We start from the raw sequence: 20,582 nt of genomic DNA on the forward strand, positions 1-20,582 counted from the left end.
ATTCCTAATCATTTTTAGTTTTTAAGTAGTTAACAGTAATGTAAAACTGTTACAAGCATGAGAGTATAAACATATAGCTAACACACATCTAAATAGTGTAAATAATAAAGATTGACGTCTCTCTAAAGATGCAGTGACATAAGTGGTGCTCCCATTTAGATCAATTTAAACTAGTTTCTGCTCAGTTTACATCCCAGGAGGGGGTGGATAGATTTATTTAAATACACTTATGATATCAGAAAATTGTAACATGTAACATTACTAATATAATGTTATTACCAATAGTACTGGCTTCAGCGTGCTTTAACATGATGCATGTTCACACATTACGGGAAGTTGAAAATAAGAAAACTGGTTCTCATTCTCTCTGAAGAAGTCATGGCTGGATCTTGTCTCTGAGTTCTAGCCATGCTTCCCTGAGTGACATCACTATCTCTGACCAGCCTATCCAGCGTACATAACCATCTTCCTGTCATATACACCTATACGTATATATTGATGAGGTGTGCTTATAGCATGCTGCCTAATAGTGAATGATGTTACAAAAAGAGAAGACAGAGAGTAAATGCAGCAGGTGCAACAACTTCAGTGGTATTGCAATAATGTGCAGTGAAATTAGATGTTAGATAACAGCTTAGGGTGGACAACTGGCATGAGTGCTGTGGAAGGGAAGTAGACAGGGTGGGAGGACTATGATGGGGAGCTGAGGGAAAGCAATGCATTATAGGACAACTGCTTAACTAGGAAGTACAACCAGAAGCTACAGAATGAAGACACCAAAAATTATTTTTTTGTGGTTTCAGAACTGGGGCAAACAGGTAAGAAATGTAACATGCTTCTGCAGTATTTTTTTTTCCCAAGAACATACCAAAAAGTTGCCATAGATGTTGCCAATTGATTTACTCTTGTTCCACCTAGTTGATTGTTTGCTATGTTATTTACATAAGACATGTACAGTATTAACAGTCAGGAGTCAATATAACCCAAGTGATAAAACGCTGACACAAATTTGAAAAAGACCATCGCTACAATCTTATGATAACAAGTCAACGAACTTAAGTCTATTGGCCCTTAATAAATTCTTTGGCATCAAACTGATGTTCTGTTTAAACCTTTTAAAAAAGCAAGAACATGAATACTTTATTAGTGGTTTCCTATTATTTTGTGTAATTACAGTAAGTACAAACTGCTAAATTAATATAATATGATATATCAGATATATGCTAGATTAGGTAAACATACTAGATGTGCAACTTGCGTGGTTGCATAGGGGCCCTGTAGGTAAGGGAGGGTAGGGCAAATATTACTGCTTTCTACTATCTATTTGAATAGCTATAGGGGCTAAACAGAATTAGAAAAACATGACTGTTTTCATAAATAGCACCATCTTTATCTACAGCTTGTCTATGGTATTGCAGCTGAGATCCATTCAACTTTGTTATACTAAATACATCTCATAAATGAGTATAATGATGCTGCCCTTTATTTTAATGACTCATAATTAGTGATAAGTTACAACCCGTCTAGGCAATTAGTTACAATTTCATGAGTTTGCTAGAAAACTAAGAAGGAGCTGCTGGTGTATGTTGTTGGAGTGGCCTATATATTACTCCTGTACAGGGGCTCACAGCTGTGTCCTCTCTTGACATTAAAAAGCAATGCCTGTTGAAATGTGATTTAAATCATTTCCAATGTATTTGCAAAGTTAGAAAAAAATTGTGCGGACTGGTTAAAATTACAGAGAGTTCGAAAGCAGTCACCTGGAGGAAAATAGGGAATAAAGTAATATTTCTGTTCAAATGCTGAAGTGTTTTCCTACTGGGAACACTGAAGCTATTATTCGCAGTCAAGGTAATGAATGCAGACTGATTCTGTTTTTACTTCCCCCCCCCCCCTCCCTTTCCAATTTTCCGGCAAAGTACAGTCTCACATGTGACAAATTTGGGAGACCCCTTCTGTCCAGAGGAGGGACAGAGGGAACCCAGGGTGTGTCTGTGCTACAATGTTACAGATGATGTCAGTATTTGCATCCTCTGGCTGGAGTTGCAATGCACTCTGACTATCCAGACCTCCCTCCCTTTTCCACTCTCTTTTTCTCCTCCTCCCTTCTTTCTTTTGCCTTCCTAAATGGATGGGGCTTCTCCTGGATAGGCACAGTTTACAAGGGTCCAAAAAGACTGTATCAAAGCTGCTCTAAGTTTCTCCCCCAGCACTCCAGAGTGTGCCTCTCCTGATCTGTCAATCTGCAGCACTGCAACAGGAGAAGAACAGATTGTTAAACGCCTGGCTGGCTGGAGAAAATCCTGCAAGCTACTTCTCTTTCTCTCTTACTCCCTCTCTCTCTCTGAATCTGTAAATGTTCTTCTAACTGATCCAAATAGAGAATTTCTAAAGAAGAAAAAGTCCAGTCAAGCTCCTTATTTACTGGATACCGTATGCTTGTTTTTACTTAGGAAACTATACTAACTCTTCTGCAAGCTTTATCCAATGGATTTTCTTTACATGTATGGGATTGTGTCTTGCTTTTTTACATCTTTCTGCTGGCTGGCTGTGGATTCATTTATTTTAAAAGGTAGGATTTCAAAATGTTTGCATTGCAATTTTTGTTTGGCCCAAATCTGTTTAGCCTTATGGACAATAAGCAAATGCCATGCTAATACAATGAATGGTATATGAAATGCATTCTAGAGATCCAAATTGAATTTTTTAAAGCAGATTTCTATGAAACTGGGTAAATGCTAATGAGGTTCACCTTATGCTATGACTGACTGCATACACAAGCAGGAGGGTTTTAGTGAACATGCTGGATTCTTAATATTCAACCTTATTTTGCTGTCTTTGCGGAAATACTGGGAACTTTTGACTTATTTAGAATTTGACTTTGTTCTGTTATTTATAACTTCTGTATAAATGCATATGAATTAGTTTGTTTTATTGTTGGCCCTTGTGAATGCTACCACTTTATAGAGGTATTATTTATTACTCTGCATTTAGTAAATTCAGTCTGTTACTCCTGTGTTAGATACAGTATCCAATTTACCTTTTTCTTTGTTACTTGTAAACTAATATATAGGTGTGTTTGTTTTGACAGGTGTCAATAAACTTGCTCCATGCAGATGGGGCTGCAAGTCAAGGCTTTGCTTATTCCCCCCTGGCGGGGAAAGTGTAATAAGAGTATGTAGCTGGGAAAGCTGTAAAATGTTTCTTAGAATACAGGCTAGTTTAACAGCAGTGTTGAGCGTTTTGTGAATGTGTTGCACCATGCAACCCCTGCTCTACAGTATTTTAAAATGCCCAATATGTTACCAGCAAACAAGAGCAATGTGTTCCTTTAAAGTATGTCAAAGCAAATGTGCTTGATGGCCTGGTGAAGTCCAAGAAGGTCTACAAATGGAGAATATGTGTTCTTGAGAACCATTAGTACTACTTAAACCCATGTCCAATGTATTTCTAAAGACTTATAAAACTCTTTATTCCCAATAGAAGACCTCTCCGGAAAGCTAAGTGAATATGGTGTGGTTGTCCCATTCAGTACAGATCGTCTAGGACGCTATATTTCCCACGTGGTGTCAGCAGCAGGAAGTAGGATGACCTTAAAGCACCCTGGGCAGAGGTTTGCCCGAAGTATTCCTGATCCACCAACAACTCAGTCAGATGATAGGTCCTTGTTCTTCAATGTCACAGTCTTTGGCAAGCAGCTGCATCTGCGTTTGAAGCCCAATAGAAAACTGGTTTCTCATGAGGCTACTGTTCAGTGGCAGGAGGATTTCCAGGAGATTTCCCATGACTCAATCCATGCTGATTGTGTATATACAGGAGATATTACGGATATGCGTGGAGCAACTGTGGCTATCAGCAACTGTGATGGACTGGTAAGTCAATGATCATTTCAATTTTGTTTCCCCCTACTTTCTCTATATGTTTCTGGGATATGGTACCCGAACAAGCCAACATATTCTGAAGCCCCATTATTTGTTAGGAAGGAAAAGACAACTGTCTCAGTTTTAGACACTGGATAAAAATAGTATGCATTCATCCATCCAAATAGTTTTTGGACCTCTTTCTAAAGTGTCTGCATTAGCCTGATCTTCCAATTCAAGAATAGAATTCCCTTTCATTTTAACTTTTCACCAGTAAATCCAGCCATAAATACTGTAGTAGTAATGTTCTTTGATGGGTCATTCTGAAACATCATACCACACTCAACAACTCCAGGGACATTATATGCAGCTAACTGAACTTTATCTGTTGTCGGCTCAGCTGGTGCCAAAAATACATTGACTTGTTATGTGTATCTCTGAAAGAGTTATGGAGGCTTACATGACATGTCCAATGTATATAACATTCTAGGATTTTCAGGTGCATTTCTGAAAATAGAGCATAACTACGTAGCACAACATTCTTGATAGTTGAAGAAACGGGACATGCAAAAATTCGTATTGTACTTCCACCTGTTTGCCTGGTGGGTATGTCTGAACTTCACATATTGTTCTTGGCAGATAAATGTTAGCATGCATAGTCTGAGGAGATGGGATGACTTGGAGTTTATATTCATTATTGTATTTGCTAGCCGTGCAGCAGATTTATGGACTGTTATTTAGCGTGGCCTCATTATGCAAATTAGCCATGTGTTGTTGTCTGTATGAATAAACTCCAGCGTCACAAGGATTTCAGCTGAGTAAGCCTTGAGTCATTAAATTATGCATAAAATGTGTATATGTTCACTATAATATGTTAGTCAATGAACAAACGGCATTTCCACTGAGCAATCCTCTATACCTAACCTACTGTCACATGGTATTCAACTGAAGACTATGACCTTCAAAGCAAAAAAAAATTAAAAAAAATTACCGAGATTGGACTTTGGAGTAAAGTGGCTCTTGCTGGTAATATTCTATGTCTGAATCTATTCCTCTTCTTATGGCTTTGAGTTTCATTACAAAGCTTCAGGGGGTGAGCCTGTATTCTCTATGAATTTGAACCAGCTTGGAGTCCCGCCTAGCGGTGACCTCTGACTGTAGATTGTACAATGCCTTAAAGACAAGGAGGGCTTTTTAATTAACCTGTTGAACCCCCTTTAAATTGACAATATCATAGAAGGAAAATTAGCTAAATTCCATTTGTCAGAATGTAGCAAGATATTGGTTTCCCACGCATTACACAGTAGGTGCTACAAACTAAAAAAATAGCAACAGGGAGGCAGTGACTAAAAGAATGTTACTTTTATATGCTGTCAAATGACTGCCTCAATGAACTGATTTATGCTTTCGATTCTCTCATGTTTTCTCACAGACTTTTCAGCAGAACATATTTTGCTCCAAGACATTTCGGAAGGGTAAAGCAGCACATAGATGAAGCAGCACATACTGTAGATGGACACTTAGATGTAAATAGTGCCTAGATTATCAATGTGTGTTAAAAAAGAATTTTTTTAGAAATACCCTTGTGAATATCCTGGATTTTTACAACAAAAGTTACTTAAAGAAAAAAAAAAACATGGAAACAGGTACGGTGGTAGTCAGTCAATTGTGGGTTGATCCTCTAGAGCTAAACATAACCCAGGTTTACTATTGCAAGTACAAGTGAATTAAGGTGTAATTTGTACCTCATTTATCATATGTTTTAGATATTTCTCAGCTTGATCTGAAAAGGCATTAAAAGAAGTGTGGCTTTGGTAAAGGGGCATGGCTTTACTGTGCCAACATGTTGGTACTCAATACTGGTTTAAAGTAAGGCAACTGTATAGTGCTTACCTAGCCACACTCCAGCAATAAGTATGGAGATGTCCGCATGTCCATTCTTGTGGCAAGCCGATGGGTTATTCTTGTGTCGTTATTAATTTTCTGTGGTTTTTGGTGGGGGCTGACACACTTAGATTTATATGGGGTGGTATCTGCATTCCTCACGTACCATGGTGGCTTCTGAAGTAGCATAATGGGGGCTGGGGTGAAAGGTGATTCAGTGGGCAGGGAGTTAGGAGTCTTAGCATTTTCAGTCCTTTGCCTACAGTTATTACCAGGGTTTGAGTTGTCTTTGTGGCGCCCACTGTATTTAGTTATGTGTATCCTGTCTTTTTTGTGTTGTATTTACTTCTCAGTGTTGCTTTTAGACCACTGGTATAAATTTTGGGGGGATGAACATGCAGACATGAAACTGCATGGGTTGCACTTGGCATAAGTGTGAGAAATGGCAGACCTGTGCTCTTGAGTTTTTGATGGATGAGGTGGAATCAGGTGTTGGGAGAGTTTCATCAGTATGACTGATTTGATAGGCCTTTTAATATTCTCAGGCTACATGTCAGTGGCAAAACTTTGGGGGTCCACCCATTCAGAGAGCATGAATGGGTATCATGTGAAATTGTCCCAAAGAAGACTTGCAAGACTTAAATAAGGCTAGGGTGAAGATGAACATGAACAGGGCAGTGTTCTGTTTTATATTCAGAATGGGAGCGTCAGTGGGCAGCACATTGATCTGAAGGACGGCAGGGCAATTTTTGGTTGGCCAATGGTGTTCTCCCTAGGCCCATTCACATATAGTTTTCGGGCTATGTTAGATTATGTTCAAAAAGGGGTACCTGCATTAAGACCACTGACTTTCCTAGACCACTCCTATATAGCTATATTGTTGCAGCAGTGTTATCTGCTCACAGTGTGACAGTATTATCCAGTCATAATATGGAGATGTGATATTGATGTTATTGAGTGGTGTTATGGGGATGTTATGGAGCAATGATGAGGTGGTGTTATCCAGTCACAATATCATGGTGATATTCACCATTATTATTTTTATTTGACAGTAGGGCTAATCCATCCATTGCTTATTCTGGTACCGTGCCGTTTTTTTCTGAATTGAGCCAAGTCTTGAAGAACACAGTCTACACCACTTACCAACAGGTCCAAGGTATGCGATAAACAGCAATAACTTGTAAATGTCACTAAGCAGCATTTACATTTATCAGTCAAGCCCTGATAATTTTATAGGCTAACTGATGATCATTGGTATAGTTCTATTGCTGATTTTCTCTTTTTTTTTTTATACTGACCAGCAATCATTACAACTGCTCAGAAAAAAGCGATTCATGACTATAATTGGTGAGTGCAAATATGCTTTTAGTGTGGCATACTAAGAATTAGTCTCTAGAACAACATAAACTTTGTAATGGTAATGTTATAATAGACAGTACTGGTCTAAAGGTCCTATTACATAGGATTATTATTTGCCAAATAGGCAAATATCGCGATATGTAATTGGCCCAGTGATCAGCCAAAGAACAAGCAAACACTCATTCGGAAGGCGATCAGGTCTTTTTGACCTGTCAGAAAATCATCGCCTACGCCCCACTATGTATAAAATGTGTGGCCGATGGCTGGATACAGCAAAGAGTGGCATGAATGATCCTATTTCATCGGTGTGTGGCCCTCCCCAATCCAATGCTCTTGCCATGCAATGGGCTATGTAAACAGGCACCAATATCATACACCACTTATGTGATCATAATACGTCTGCTTAGAGTTTCAGGCTGCCTAATAGGGCCCTAAGAGCTACAATAACCCAAGTCACCCACATGCAGCGATACAAGGGGAAGGCTAATCTGAAACCAGCGAAAATTTTGAATAAATGGAGAAAGAATTACTCCCTGAGGAAGAGACCTTTAAAATACTGTAAATGTTTCTAAGATTCCACATAATAGGAGTGGAAGCACTTGTCTTTTTGGCTTAGGAAGCATCTGTGTCCTCTCCTGACCTGTCTGTATTAGTAGATACTTGTATTACCCAAGATATAACAATTCTGGAACATCTTTCCTTATAACTGTTAGTTGTGTCATTTTTGCTATTCTTACTAGAAATATATAACCGTACAGTTACCGCCATACATTGTACTATGCAGCTTAACATAATCATAGGCTGGAGGAAGAAGAGGTGGCCATTAAGGGCTTATTCCCATGTCCTGTATTGTACGGATGCTATAGACAGGGAAGCCCTGTAATAGAGTTTTTCCCACCCGGCATGTATCAATATCATGCCGGGAGCGGGGAAACTTAATGTTCGCAGCACTGAAGTGGCCGCGTGTAAATGCTGGATAACACCTTTAAGTAGGCTGTGTTTTAATTTCTATCTCATAGTCACTAGTCCATGACTTATCCATGAAAGACCCTTCTCAGGTCATTCCCATAGCACCCCAAAACACTACCTTTCCAAATGCAGGAGTCTAGGAGAAGTGCACAGGTTTATATAAAGCTGATTGGGAGTATCACTTGTGCACCAAGGGTTAAGGTAGCAATACACCTTCAATACCTATAAGCCAAATGTTGGCTTGTCTGACTGTTATGTCTCCCGTCCTCCCAATACACATGAACATTTAACAAAGTTCCTGTGTTCTCTATAGGGAAGGTTTATCTTGCAGCCAGATAGTTTTGGCAGCGGCTTATCGCTCTGAGAACAGAGGGGTCAGGCAGCAAAATTGCATCTGATCCCTATCTTGATTGACATCATTTGTCATTGGAGTCTTAGGAGGTCTCTATACAATTTATACTGACTGCCGAAAATCAGTATAAAGTGTATAGGGATCTAAGTCTTTGCTGGAAAAATGGTTGGATAGTGACTACTGTTAATGTGTTGGGGCTAATAGGGGACTGACTGTGGCTTACACTTTTGTGTTTTAGCTGCCAATGAAGTTGTATATGTTGTGTATGCTGTCAGCCTGTGATTAGCTAACTATGGGTAGTCCACAGATGCTGTGAGAATTTAGTCATAATGCAAAGTGAAAATAAAAAAGTCTTTGTTCCAACCAGACCAGACTCTTCCTTCACTATGCGCAGAGACCTTATGGCTTGAAGACGTTTTGGGAAGGACCGAAACGTCACACTGCCATATGCCATATAGGATTTAGGGTCTCATAACTTGTATTCTTATATACTCTGGTTGGAACAAAGACTTTGTTTTTCACTTTGCATTATGAATAAAATTCATCTTCACTTGCTCAAAAGAAGTGTGCCGTGGTTTACCTAAATTTCTGCGATTAGTGGTTGAAGAACCAGTTGCCACTCAGCACCTACCAAGGTGAGAGCTGTGCAGTTCAGAATACTGTTTTTTTGCTATGAGAAGTTATGGTGCGTTTACACGAAACGATAATTGGCCTGATCGTACGATTAACGATGTTGGAGTGACAATTTTTTTTTCATGACGATCAGCGTTTAGACGGTACGATATATCGTACGGAAAAAATCGTTTTGCGATCGTTTTGCGATCACGCGCCCTTAGCCCGGCCCGCCCTTAGCCCACCCCCCCGCTTGCAGCCCGGCCCCCTGCTCATCCGCAGCCCGGCCCCACGGTCAACCGCAGCCCCCTGCGCCGCCCCGATCGCCACCCCCTCCGCTGCTCTGATCGCCACCCCCGCCGCCTCTCCGATTTGAAATTCCCGACTCCCCTCTTAAGCCAATCAATGCACTGAAGAGGGGAGTCGGGGATTTGGAAGACCTGCGACGCAGAGCAGGTAACGTATGCTCGTGGCGGGGCGATCGGAACGGCGGCGGGGGCGATCGGAGCGGCAGCGGGGGTGGCGATCAGGACGGCGATCAGAGCGGCGGCGGGGGTGGCAATCGAGCCGGCACAGGGGGCTGCGGATGAGAGGGCGGACGGACTATCGCGCGACGACTGTTTACACGGAATGATCGGCGAATTTTTTGCCAACGACGAACGATGATTTGATAACATGTTGAAAGATCAAAATGAACAATTTCTCGTTCGTCGTTTGATCGTTCGATGCGTTTACACGTACGATTATCGTTCGAATTTGATTGTTATCGCGAAAATTCGCCTGATAATCGTTCCGTGTAAACGTAGCATTAGTTAGCCCAGTATGGGTAATCTGTAGGGGGTGATCAGTGAATTACTTAAACCTAGTGGAAGCTGTGGTTGGGTCTGTTGTAGACGCTGATGGTATGTATGGTAGAAAGCCACAATGAGAAATGTTGCCCTGTAGGCCTTTTTTTGTAGATCTGTGGTATGAACTAGTGGTCCATGGGTAGCTGTCCCATGTTTGGACAGTCCTAGTAGCATTAGACCGGACTCAGTAAACACCAAAGTGGTGGTAAAGTAGGTTCCCACAGAATGCTGTAAATTGGTCTTTAGTGGTCTGGTGTGGTCAGTAGAAGGAGAAGGTCTGCTATTCAGCAATAATTTAGCAGAAAACTACACAATATCTAGTTCAGTGTCCTTGAGAAAAATGTTAAATGGTAGTGGTTGTTGCCAATTAGAAAGTAAAAGCTGACAGACGATTGTGGCCTTTTGTGAGGTACCACAGGTCAGGAAAGGCATCTTGTGAAAGAACAAGATCTATGACTTATTAGCATTGTTGACTCCACTGCCCAGTGAGTTTATACCCTTAAGAGAAATGTGACCTAAATGGGCATAAGACATAGAATGGTAAGATAGACGATACCTTAGGGAAGAAAGTAGATGGTACCTGCTAGAGTTCAGGGTGAAATTATAATGGGGGATGATAAAAATTAAATGTTACACCTTCCAGTGTTCATCTGGTTGGGGTTGTCTAATTAATCATGAATGAGGTACTATCTAACCAAAGGTCAGCAAACTGGTGCCTATTATTGGAAGCCTTGATAAGGAAATTAAACCTACGTTTAATGCATTAGATGTTTTCTTCTTACTTTACAACAGCTCTGCATTTATGCCACCACTCATATAGTAGGTAAAGAGTTGTTTGCAGTCACCTTTTCAAAAACACTTTAGGGAAGACTTGTTTCCTGTTTGAGCATTCCAGAACTGCTGTGCATACGGCAAGTGAGTAAAGAGTTAATGGCTTGCCAAGCCTGGTGTGAAAGAACTTAACAGGCCAGAGCAGTTCTTACCTTAACACCAAAGACCTTTGGGATTAATTGGAATCTTGACAGTGAGCCAAGTTTCATCACATAACATCATGGCCCAAACCTTCAATAACCCCCTTGTAGGTGCATAGACACAAATTCTGGTGGCCATATTTTCAAATTTTGTGAAAAATCTTTTCAAAAGAATGTTGTCTATACTAGCAGAAACACAGTGCTCTAAAATAATAGTAGTGTCCAGTTTTGCAATGAGATTAACAAAAATAAGTAATGATTGGTTGTCCTTACCAATAAAATCAGTATGTTCAGCATGTGTCCACTGCTGTGGCTATATGCACTCCCAGGTCAGCACAGCACATATACAACAAAATTTGTCAGCACCGTCTTCTGGTTGAAAGGAGCTTTAATGCACTTGTATATTATTATTATTATTATTATTATTATTATTATTATTATTATTATTATTATTATTATTATTATTATTATTATTCAAGATGCTGTAGATTCTGTAGTATGCTGTGAATGACACAATAAGTATAACCCAACACATTGAGTAATAACTTATTTTATTACAGTTGCAGACGAAAATCTGCATGATGTTCAACAAGTTTCAAGTAGATTCTAATTCTCAATGATAAGTGCTAAGGCACTTATTTTTATGCAGAAAATGAAAGATAGATCGGGCACTCACCATTCTGCAGCACAATCCGGTTTATTTCAATATATATTTTTAGGCTATGTTCACACTGCGTATGAATCCGTCCGTAGATCATACGCCGCCGTACATGTGCGGCTGAAACTACGGGCGTGGGAAAAATAGACATGCGGCCGGATGCGTACGAACCGCGAACATACCCCCATAGTACAGTTATGCTTCCCTAGCTTGTTTCGAAGCGATCTGAGGCAGGTCATTTATTTGGAAATCTTCGCCCAGCCCTGTAAACCACACAGAACCTTTTGGATTGAAAAATTAAGTTCAATTTGGCTGAAATAAGTACTTTGTACAGGACCGCATGGAAATCCACGGCCGTGAGTTTCAACATTTCCATCCTCAAACAATGGTCTTGTTCATTTTTCATGGCGCCGCATACGATCCGGCCGTAAGCTCATACGTAGTGTGCACTTTGCGGGCGTATATCGTATACTTTCAAGCGAATGCATCAACCTCAAAACGACGTGCGTATATTCGCGGTTCGCACTACAGACGGATTCATACGCAGTGTGAACATAGCCTTAAGATGCGGGGTAGGAAGGTGAAAGAGCAGCGTACCTGCTCCTTCACCTCCCCTCCCTGCATCCCATGAATATGTATTGAAATAAACCAGACTGTGCCACAGAATGGTGAGTGCCGGATCTATCTTTCTCATTTTCCTCATTGTATTTCTCATATTTAAGAGCATCCTGGGTAGATCGTGTGAACGCCACATACCATATGGGAATAAAAGTAGTAGAATTAGGAGAAAAGCAACGTGGTTAACTACAGCTGTTAAGAATGCAATAAATGATAAGAAACAAGCATTCAGACTTCTAAAACAAGAAGATAGTGGGGAAGCATTGAGCAACTATAGACAGAAGAATAAAATGTGTAAAAAAACAAATAAAAGAAGGAAAAATTGCAACAGAAAGAAGGATTGCCACAGAAAGTAAAACGAATCCCAAAATGTTCTTCACCTATATAAATAACAAAAGACTTTAAACTGAAAATGTTGGTCTCCTCAAAAAAAAAAAAAAAAATCTGGGTGTAATAGTGAAAGGGGAAGAAGAAAAGGACAATCTACTAAATACATTCTTCTCTACTTTATTCACAAAGGAGAATTCCATAATAGACGACATGACTAATGATAAAGTAAATCCTCCCATAAATCTCACCTGCCTAAAACAACAAGAAGTGGGGCGACGCCTTAAAAACATTCAAATCCATAAGTCACCGGGCCCAGAGGGTATCCATCCTAGAGTTTTACAAGAATTAAGTACTGTGATTTTAATTTTAAAGATTCTATAATGACAGGGATTGTTCCACAGGACTGGGCCATAGCTAATGTGGTACCAATATTCGAGAAGGGGTCAAAGAGTGATGCTGGAAACTATAGGCCCGTAAGTCTAACACCTATTGTGGGTAAAGTATTTGAGATGCTATACTGGAGTATGTTAATGAAAATAATCTTATAACACAGCTCCAGCATGGATTTATGAGGGATCGATCCTGCCAGACTAATCTGATCGGCTTCTATGGGGAGGACCTGGGGGAGGCTGTGGATGTTGTGTATCTGAACTTTTCAAAGGCATTTCATACTGTGCCGCATGAAAGGTTGGCCTATAAAATGAGGATGCTGGGACTAGGGGAAAACATATGCAAATGAATAAGTAATCGGTTGAGTGATAGAAAACAGAGGGTGTTCATTACAGATGAGCGAACCGGTTCGGCGGGTATGGGATCCGGTTCGGATTTTCCCAAAAATCCGAGTCCGATCGGATTCGGATTTTTGGAAATCCGCTCCGATTTTTTTTTTCTTGCTTTCTAAAATGGCCATTCTAGGAAGCAGGAAGTGTTCCGGGCAGGAAAAGCGCTTTCCCATGATGCCCGGAACACATCCAAAGAGCAGGGATCTTGTACTAGCCGACCCCCTGTGTGACGTCGGTATTGCTTTAAAAGTAGCGGTCACATGACTGCACCACGCAGTGTGTAGAGGGAGAGAGAGAGAGAGAGAGAGGAAGCAAGCTGCTGTTGTTGAGTACTACAGACTACTGAAAAGATATTGTGGGAAAAGAAAGATTAGGAAAGCGTAGAGGAGAAACATCTAGGGGGACATGTATCAAGGCAAAACTGCGTACTTTATTGCGGAAAGGGGCGATTTGCAAATATTTTATTCGCAAAACGGCCATTTGCGAATAAAATATTCGCAAATTGCCCCTTTTTGCCGGCTACGCCGGGGGGGGGGCGGGGAGGGGGTGTGGAGGGGGCGGAACGGGGGGAGCGGACTCAGAGTCTGCACGATTTATCATTTTTAACACTAAAAGATACGCCGAAAACCTATTCCACCTTTCAGGTGGCGTAGGTTTTCAGCTGTGCGCACTGACGCGAACGGGATTTATGTAGAGGCAGTCTGCCTCTACATAAATCTCCGTAGCGCCGGAGATGCGGGGACATTTATAAGTCTGGCGTAAAAAACGTCGGACTTAATAAATGTCCCCCCTAGTGATTGAGAAAGAAATATAGAGAGGGCGAAAATAGATAGATTAGGCATAGGACAGCAAAGGGTGCACGGAACCAAAACGTGCAGTACAGATATACAAGTCCTATACTTCTGATTGTTCAGGTGTATAGCATTGTATCTTTAAAAAAGTGCTATATACCCAGTTTCTATACTTGGATCCTTCTGGTTGAAAGTGTGAATATCACATCTGTCTTATCCTGAAAAACAAAAATGTGTCTTTGCATTATAATGTAAGCATTATATCTTAAAAAAAAGTCATATATATATAGACAATTTCTATACTTGTCCTATATATTACTAGTCTTATATACAGTGGTACCTTGGTTTAAGAGTAACTTGGTTTAAGAGCGTTTTGGTTTAAAAGCTCACAGTTTTTCAAAATTGTGACTTGGTTTAAGAGCATTGCTTTGGTTTAAGAGCTCCCTGTACTGGGTTGGAGCGCGAGTGGAGGAGGGGCATGGTCTGCATAGCGGGGTCTACAGCTCTGTACTCTGACCCAGGAAGTCTTACCTCACCTTCCAAATCATGGTAGATCCACTTCAGGCTGGGGCTTACATCAGGGGACAGGACTGTGGAGGTAATTTCTCCATAGCTGTAACCCTTCTCTCCCCGGACAGAGAGTGCTGCTATACAGTGCCCACATCAGCTCTGCTCATTCTTTCATGCTCCCTGCAGTCTATGTCCGCCCTTGTGTTTCCCATCCTCTCCAATACTGTACAGTAACTTATAATATCACATATTCAGCTGTTACTGAATGTTTGTTTAATCTGTTTTACATGTTATTCAGAATAATAAATCATTACTTTTGGGGTGTGGAACCAATTGTCTGCATACAGTGGCGGTCTTTGGCACCAAGCACACCAAGCGATCGCTTGGGGCCCCCAACATCCAGGGGGGCCCCCACGCCCCGCTCTTATGCTCAAGACCTCTGGACAGGGTCGCTGCCCCGCTCGCTGCTGCCATCTGAACTGTAACTATAAGCACTCGTAATGAGCGCACAGGGGGAGCACACAGGGGTCTGTTTAACTGGGGGAGCGCACAGCGGGGGTCTATATAAATGGGGGAGCACACAGGGGGGCTATAGACTACTGGGGCTTCACAGAGGGGTCTATATACTACTGATGGCAGCACACAGGGGGTCTATATACTACTTGGGGCAGCAGAATGGGGTCTATATACAACTTGGAGAGCACACAGGAGGTCTATATCCAAGTGGGAGAGCACACAGGGGGGCTATATACTACTGGGGGAGCACACAGGGGGTCTATACACTACTGGGGGAACATACAGGGGGTCTATATACTACTTGTGAGGCACACAGGAGGTCTATATACTTCTGGGGGAGCACAAAGGGGGCTATATATAACTGGGGAACACACAGGGGTCTATATACTACTGGGGAAAGCAAACAAGGGGTATATACTACTGGGGGCAGGACACAAGGGGTATATACTATTGAGGGCAGCATACAAGGAGTATATATTACTGGCGGTAGCGCACAAGGGGTATATACTACTGGGGGCAACACACAGCGGTCTATTGTTTTGGAACGCATGTCGAGGGGGGGGCCCCAGACATAACTTTGCTTGGGGCCCCAGAAATGCCAAGACCGCCCCTGTCTGCATATCAGTGATTTCTTATGGGAAAATTTGCTTTGGTTTAAGAGTGGATTTGGATTACAAGCACGGCCCCGGAACGAATTATGCTCGTAATCCAAGGCACCACTGTATTACAGAAAATACTGTTCTCATCAAGTGTAGAAATCATAATTTGAATATAAAGTCATTGCACAGTGGCAGCAGGAAACCTTACAAAGCGTATCAGGCAGAGGGCAGGGCAAAAAGTCTGGCTCAAGGGGCAGAAGAGGAAGTAGCGCAGGAAGAGGGTCCAGTGGCAGGCCTGAGCTTCCTTTGTCACACCAGGGTCGTGTCCACACGTCTAATTCCACAGTCCTGGAGTGGCTGGCTCACACTTCGACGTCCACAAGGATGAGTGGTGAGACAGCCAGGTATCTGTGGGTACCTCGAACACGACCCTGACTTGGCACGGGCACACAGCAATTCCCCCATGTCCTCCATCTGACATCCTCAGCAACATCCCGCTAACTTTTGACCCGCCGCCTGCAAGGGAACTGTTGGCGTCTATGAGCAGTGAACTGCTCTTTGATGACGATGAGCACGTGGGGGATGAGACAGGGGAAAATCAAGTGCAGGGCATAGCTGTGTCGGAGGCGATATCAGAGCAGGCCCATGTTAGACCTGGCAGGAGAGCAGTAGGCAGTAGACAAGAGAGGGCTGGGCAGGAGCCTGATGAGGATGATAGCATCATTCTGGAACAGGAGGATGCTACATCGGATGTTACATGGGATCCACGGCAGGATTTGGCTTATTTGGCGGATTCGTCAACCACAAATCCGTCCGCCAGTAGGCCCGCCACAACTAAAAAGCAGACAGCCAGCAGTAGTCAACTAACAAGTCGGAAGCGTAGCCGGGACAAGCAGATGACCAGTGGGGAACCCTACTCCACTGCAGGTCCTAGTATCGTCAGTGCCCGCCCATCCTCGCAGCCTGTCGGTACTAGACTCTACACCTCGCCTGTGTGGCAGTTTTTTTTAAAAGTGCCTGGAAGATACCTATTTGGTAATCTGTCGCCTGCGCGACAGGCGCATTAAAAGAGGCAAGAGTTGCCAGCGCCATGGCTGCCCATATGAATCGCCACCACCTTTCCACCTGGGAGAAACGGGGTGATGGTGGGTCACTGCAGGCCCAGGCAGACCCGTGGTCAACAGCAGCAGGAAGCAGCATTAGTCAGGGGGGCCTTTCACAGAGTCAGACCTCCTCTGTGAAAGGGAGTGTGGCTTCACTCCCTTATTCGGCTGGTGGCCCCTGTGTTGCTAGCAGTAGGCAGCCTGGCATCATGGAGTCCCTATACCGGAGGCAGACATATGCACCCAACAATCCAGCAGCAGTCACGGCTCTGCCGTTTAAAGTTGTCGACTCGGCACCTTTCCGTGAGCTGTCGACACTACTTTTCCAACACAGCTATCCTGGCCATGTACAGCTATGTTCGCGAAAAGGTTGCTGACTCGCTGAGCCATTCAGTGAGCAGACATGTACATTTAACCATAGACATCTGGAGCTGCAATTACGGGCAAGGGCAGTATATGTCCATTACTGCTCAGTGGGTAAATGTAATATGGCCGACGGACCCCCAGCAACTTGGCCAGGGAAGGGCGATGACACCACCCCGTTTTCACAGCAGGGTTTCTGTGTCTCAGTCCTCTTCCACCTCCTCCAGTAGGTCCAAAACCTCCTCAACCGCCAGTGTCCCTCCCTTGTACCACTTGGGTGTAGCACGGAGGAGTCACGCTGTGCTGCATCTAGCCTGCCTGGGTTAAAGGAGACACACAGGGGAAGAGCTGCACCGCCTGCTCGAGACAGAAATCCTCTCGTGGCTGACTCCACGCCATCTTAAAGTTGGGACGGTGGTGAGTGACAATGGGAGCAACATTCTCTCCGCGCTGCGTTGAGGAGGTATGAGGCACGCCCCGTGTATGGCACATGTTTTAAACCTAATAGTTACACACTTTCTAAAGTCTTCATCCCATATACAGACTGTGCTGTCAATGGCTCGAAAGCTGTGTAACCATTTCAGCCATTCAAGTCGCTATCACCACATCCTCCTTGACCTGCAGCGGAGGAATAGTCTTCCCAACCATCGTCTCATTTGCGATGTAGCCACGCGGTAGAACTCCACCCTCCACATGCTGGACCGGCTCTATGAGCAGAGAAAAGCCTTGACTTATTTCCTCTTGATGCAGGCGGACACGGCGACTCCCCTATGTAACCTGGAGCTCGGGCAGTGGCAGCTCATGCGTGACACCTGCTGCTTGCTACGACCCTTTAAGGAGGCCACCTTTCTGGTCAGTGGGCAAGACACAGGACTGAGCGCCATCATACCCATGCTTCATGTACTGGAGCTGATGTTGATGTGACTCAGTGGCGAGGGGGAAGAGGTCTTGCCACTGTCGCAGCCTGGGTCGCTGGAGAAAAGATTGGCAGAAGAGGAGGGAGAGGAAGTTGAGGAGAAGGAGGAGGAGGACCTGATCACACAGGAACTCTTAGGGGAGACGGGTGGAGGAGAAGGAGTTGAGCCTTCCTGCCAGACCAGAGGGGGGCCAGAGGAGGATATGCAGGGCTATGAGGAGGATGAGGAGGATGGAGGAAGTACCCATTGGCAGTATGCTGTGGAGATGGAGGCGGGGACTCCTTCCCACTCCCTGGTGGAAATGGCTAAGCACATGTTGATATGCTTTCGAGCTGACCCACGCTTGTAAAGGATTCGTCAACAGGACGAGTTCTGGCTGGCCACACTACTGGACCCACGGTATCGCAAGAAGCTGTGCGAATTCATTCACCCTTCCCAACGGGAGGAAAAAATGAATTATTATAAAGAGGAGCTGGGTGCACAGTTAGTGGCAACCTTTGGAACACGGCGCTCTCACTCACGCCATTCCCACCAGGGCCACACCAGCAGCGCTGCCTCCTTCACATCCTCCTCTAGCAGCTTGAGTGGCATGAGCAGCGGCACCAGTCTGAGCCTGATGTCCATGATGCACGCTTTCATGCAGCCACAGGCCGGGGTAACAGGGGCACCCGCACAGCAGCAGGACATGGCGGCACACCTCAAACAGCAAGTCCAGGTGTTTTTGGACTCTACGTTGCCACCTAACGTCCCCGAACCCCTGGACTACTGGTTGGGAAAATTAGATGTCTGGCCACAACTCGCTGAATTTGCTTTGGACATACTCTCCTGTCCGGCCAGCAGTGTGTCATCCGAGGGAGTTTTCAGCGCAGCAGGTCATATTGTCAGTCCTAGGAGAACCAGATTGTCCTGTGATAGTGAGTCTGACTTTCATCAAAATGAATGCCACATGGATAGATAAGGACTTTGTGAAACCTGCTCCTGATACCACAGAGTAGGATTTGGTCCTGTTGTCACCAAGATTTAGGACCTTTTCTGCATCTATTATGGCCTATATGTGAACTAGACCTTAATGGTCATTCCACCATTCCTGCTGCCCTGCTACCTCTTGCTTGTCCATGCACCTCATTATTCTGCTTCTGCTGCTCATGTCACCCCATTACAACTGCTACTCCTGCCCTCCATCTTGGCTACTGCTGGGCCTTCACTGGCCTCATAATTGGCTACTGCTGGGCCTCAACTGGCATCCATGTTGACTACTGCTGTGCCTTCCCTTGCCTCCTTGTTGGCTACTGCTGGGCCTTAACTGGCATCCATGTTGACTACTGCTGTGCCTGCCCTTGCCTCCTTGTTGGCTACTGCTGGGCCTTAACTGGCATCCATGTTGACTACGGCATTGCCTGCCCTTTCCTCCATGTTGACTACTGCTGGAACTTAACTGGCATCCATGTTGACTACTGCTGCTCCTGCCTGGCCTCCATGTTGGCTACTGCTGCTCCTGTTTGGCCTCCGTGTTGGCTACTGCTGCTCCTGCCTGGCCTCCATGTTGGCTACTGCTGATCCTGCCTGCCCTCCATGTTGACTACTGGTGCTCCTGCCTGGCCTCCATGTTGGCTACTGCTGCTCCTGCCTGGCCTCCATATTGGCTACTTTTGCTCCTGCCTGTCCTCCATGATGGCTCCTGCTGCTCCTGCCTGGCCTCCATGTTGGCTTCTGCTGATCCTGCCTGCCCTCCATGTTGACTACTGTTGCTCCTGCCTGGTCTCCATGTTGGCTACTGCTGCTCCTGCCTGTCCTCCATGTTGGCTACTGTTGCTCCTGCCTGTCCTCCATGATGGTTACTGCTGCTCCTGCCTGGCCTCCATGTTGGCTACTGCTGATCCTGCCTGCCCTCCATGTTGACTACTGTTGCTCCTGCCTGGCCTCCATGTTGGCTACTGCTGCTCCTGCCTGCCCTCCTTGTTGACTACTGCTGGTACTTAACTGGCATCCATGTTGACTACTGCTGCTCCTGCCTGGCCTCCATGTTGGCTACTGTTGCTCCTGCCTGGCCCCCATGTTGGCTACTGCTGCTCCTGCCTGGCCTCCATGCAGGGCCGGCCTTAGGGTAGATGGCGCCCTGTGCAAAACTTTCTTTTGGCGCCCCCCCCCTGTTGATATCCCCAATAGTAACATGGACTATCTATCTATCTCTCTTTGTATCTCTATATCTATCTATCTATCTAGATATCTACCTATCAATCTACAGTATCTATCTAGCTGGGTGACCTCTATCATACTGAGTACTATACAAGATGCTGGGAAAGCTGGGTGACCTCCATTATACTGCCTACTATACAAGATGCTAGGAAAGCTGGGTGACCTCTATCATACTGACTACAAGATGGTGGAAAGCTCCATCATACTGAGTGTAAGATACTAGGAAAGCTGGGTGACCTCCATATAGGATACTGTATCAGCACCACAGCAGACACGTTGCGGCTTCAGCACATACAGGATAAAATGACGCACAGACTCCCGCCATAACACAGAGAGCCCGTAAA

General features: G+C 44.1%; 1 protein-coding gene across 1 annotated transcript in view; it reads left to right on the forward strand.

The window, feature by feature from the left end:
- Nucleotides 1-2,157: 2,157 nt before the first annotated feature.
- Nucleotides 2,158-20,582, forward strand: part of ADAMTS14 (ADAM metallopeptidase with thrombospondin type 1 motif 14) — a 121,013-nt gene continuing 102,588 nt past the window's right edge. Inside the window, exons 1-2 of the mRNA XM_069981848.1 lie at nt 2,158-2,572; nt 3,484-3,872. Coding sequence (XP_069837949.1) covers nt 2,488-2,572; nt 3,484-3,872 — 474 coding nt within the window. The 5' untranslated portion in view covers nt 2,158-2,487. The remainder of the gene's footprint in view (nt 2,573-3,483; nt 3,873-20,582) is intronic.

Source organism: Dendropsophus ebraccatus, chromosome 8 (assembly GCF_027789765.1).
Source record: "Dendropsophus ebraccatus isolate aDenEbr1 chromosome 8, aDenEbr1.pat, whole genome shotgun sequence".
Taxonomy (NCBI): Eukaryota; Metazoa; Chordata; class Amphibia; order Anura; family Hylidae; genus Dendropsophus; species Dendropsophus ebraccatus.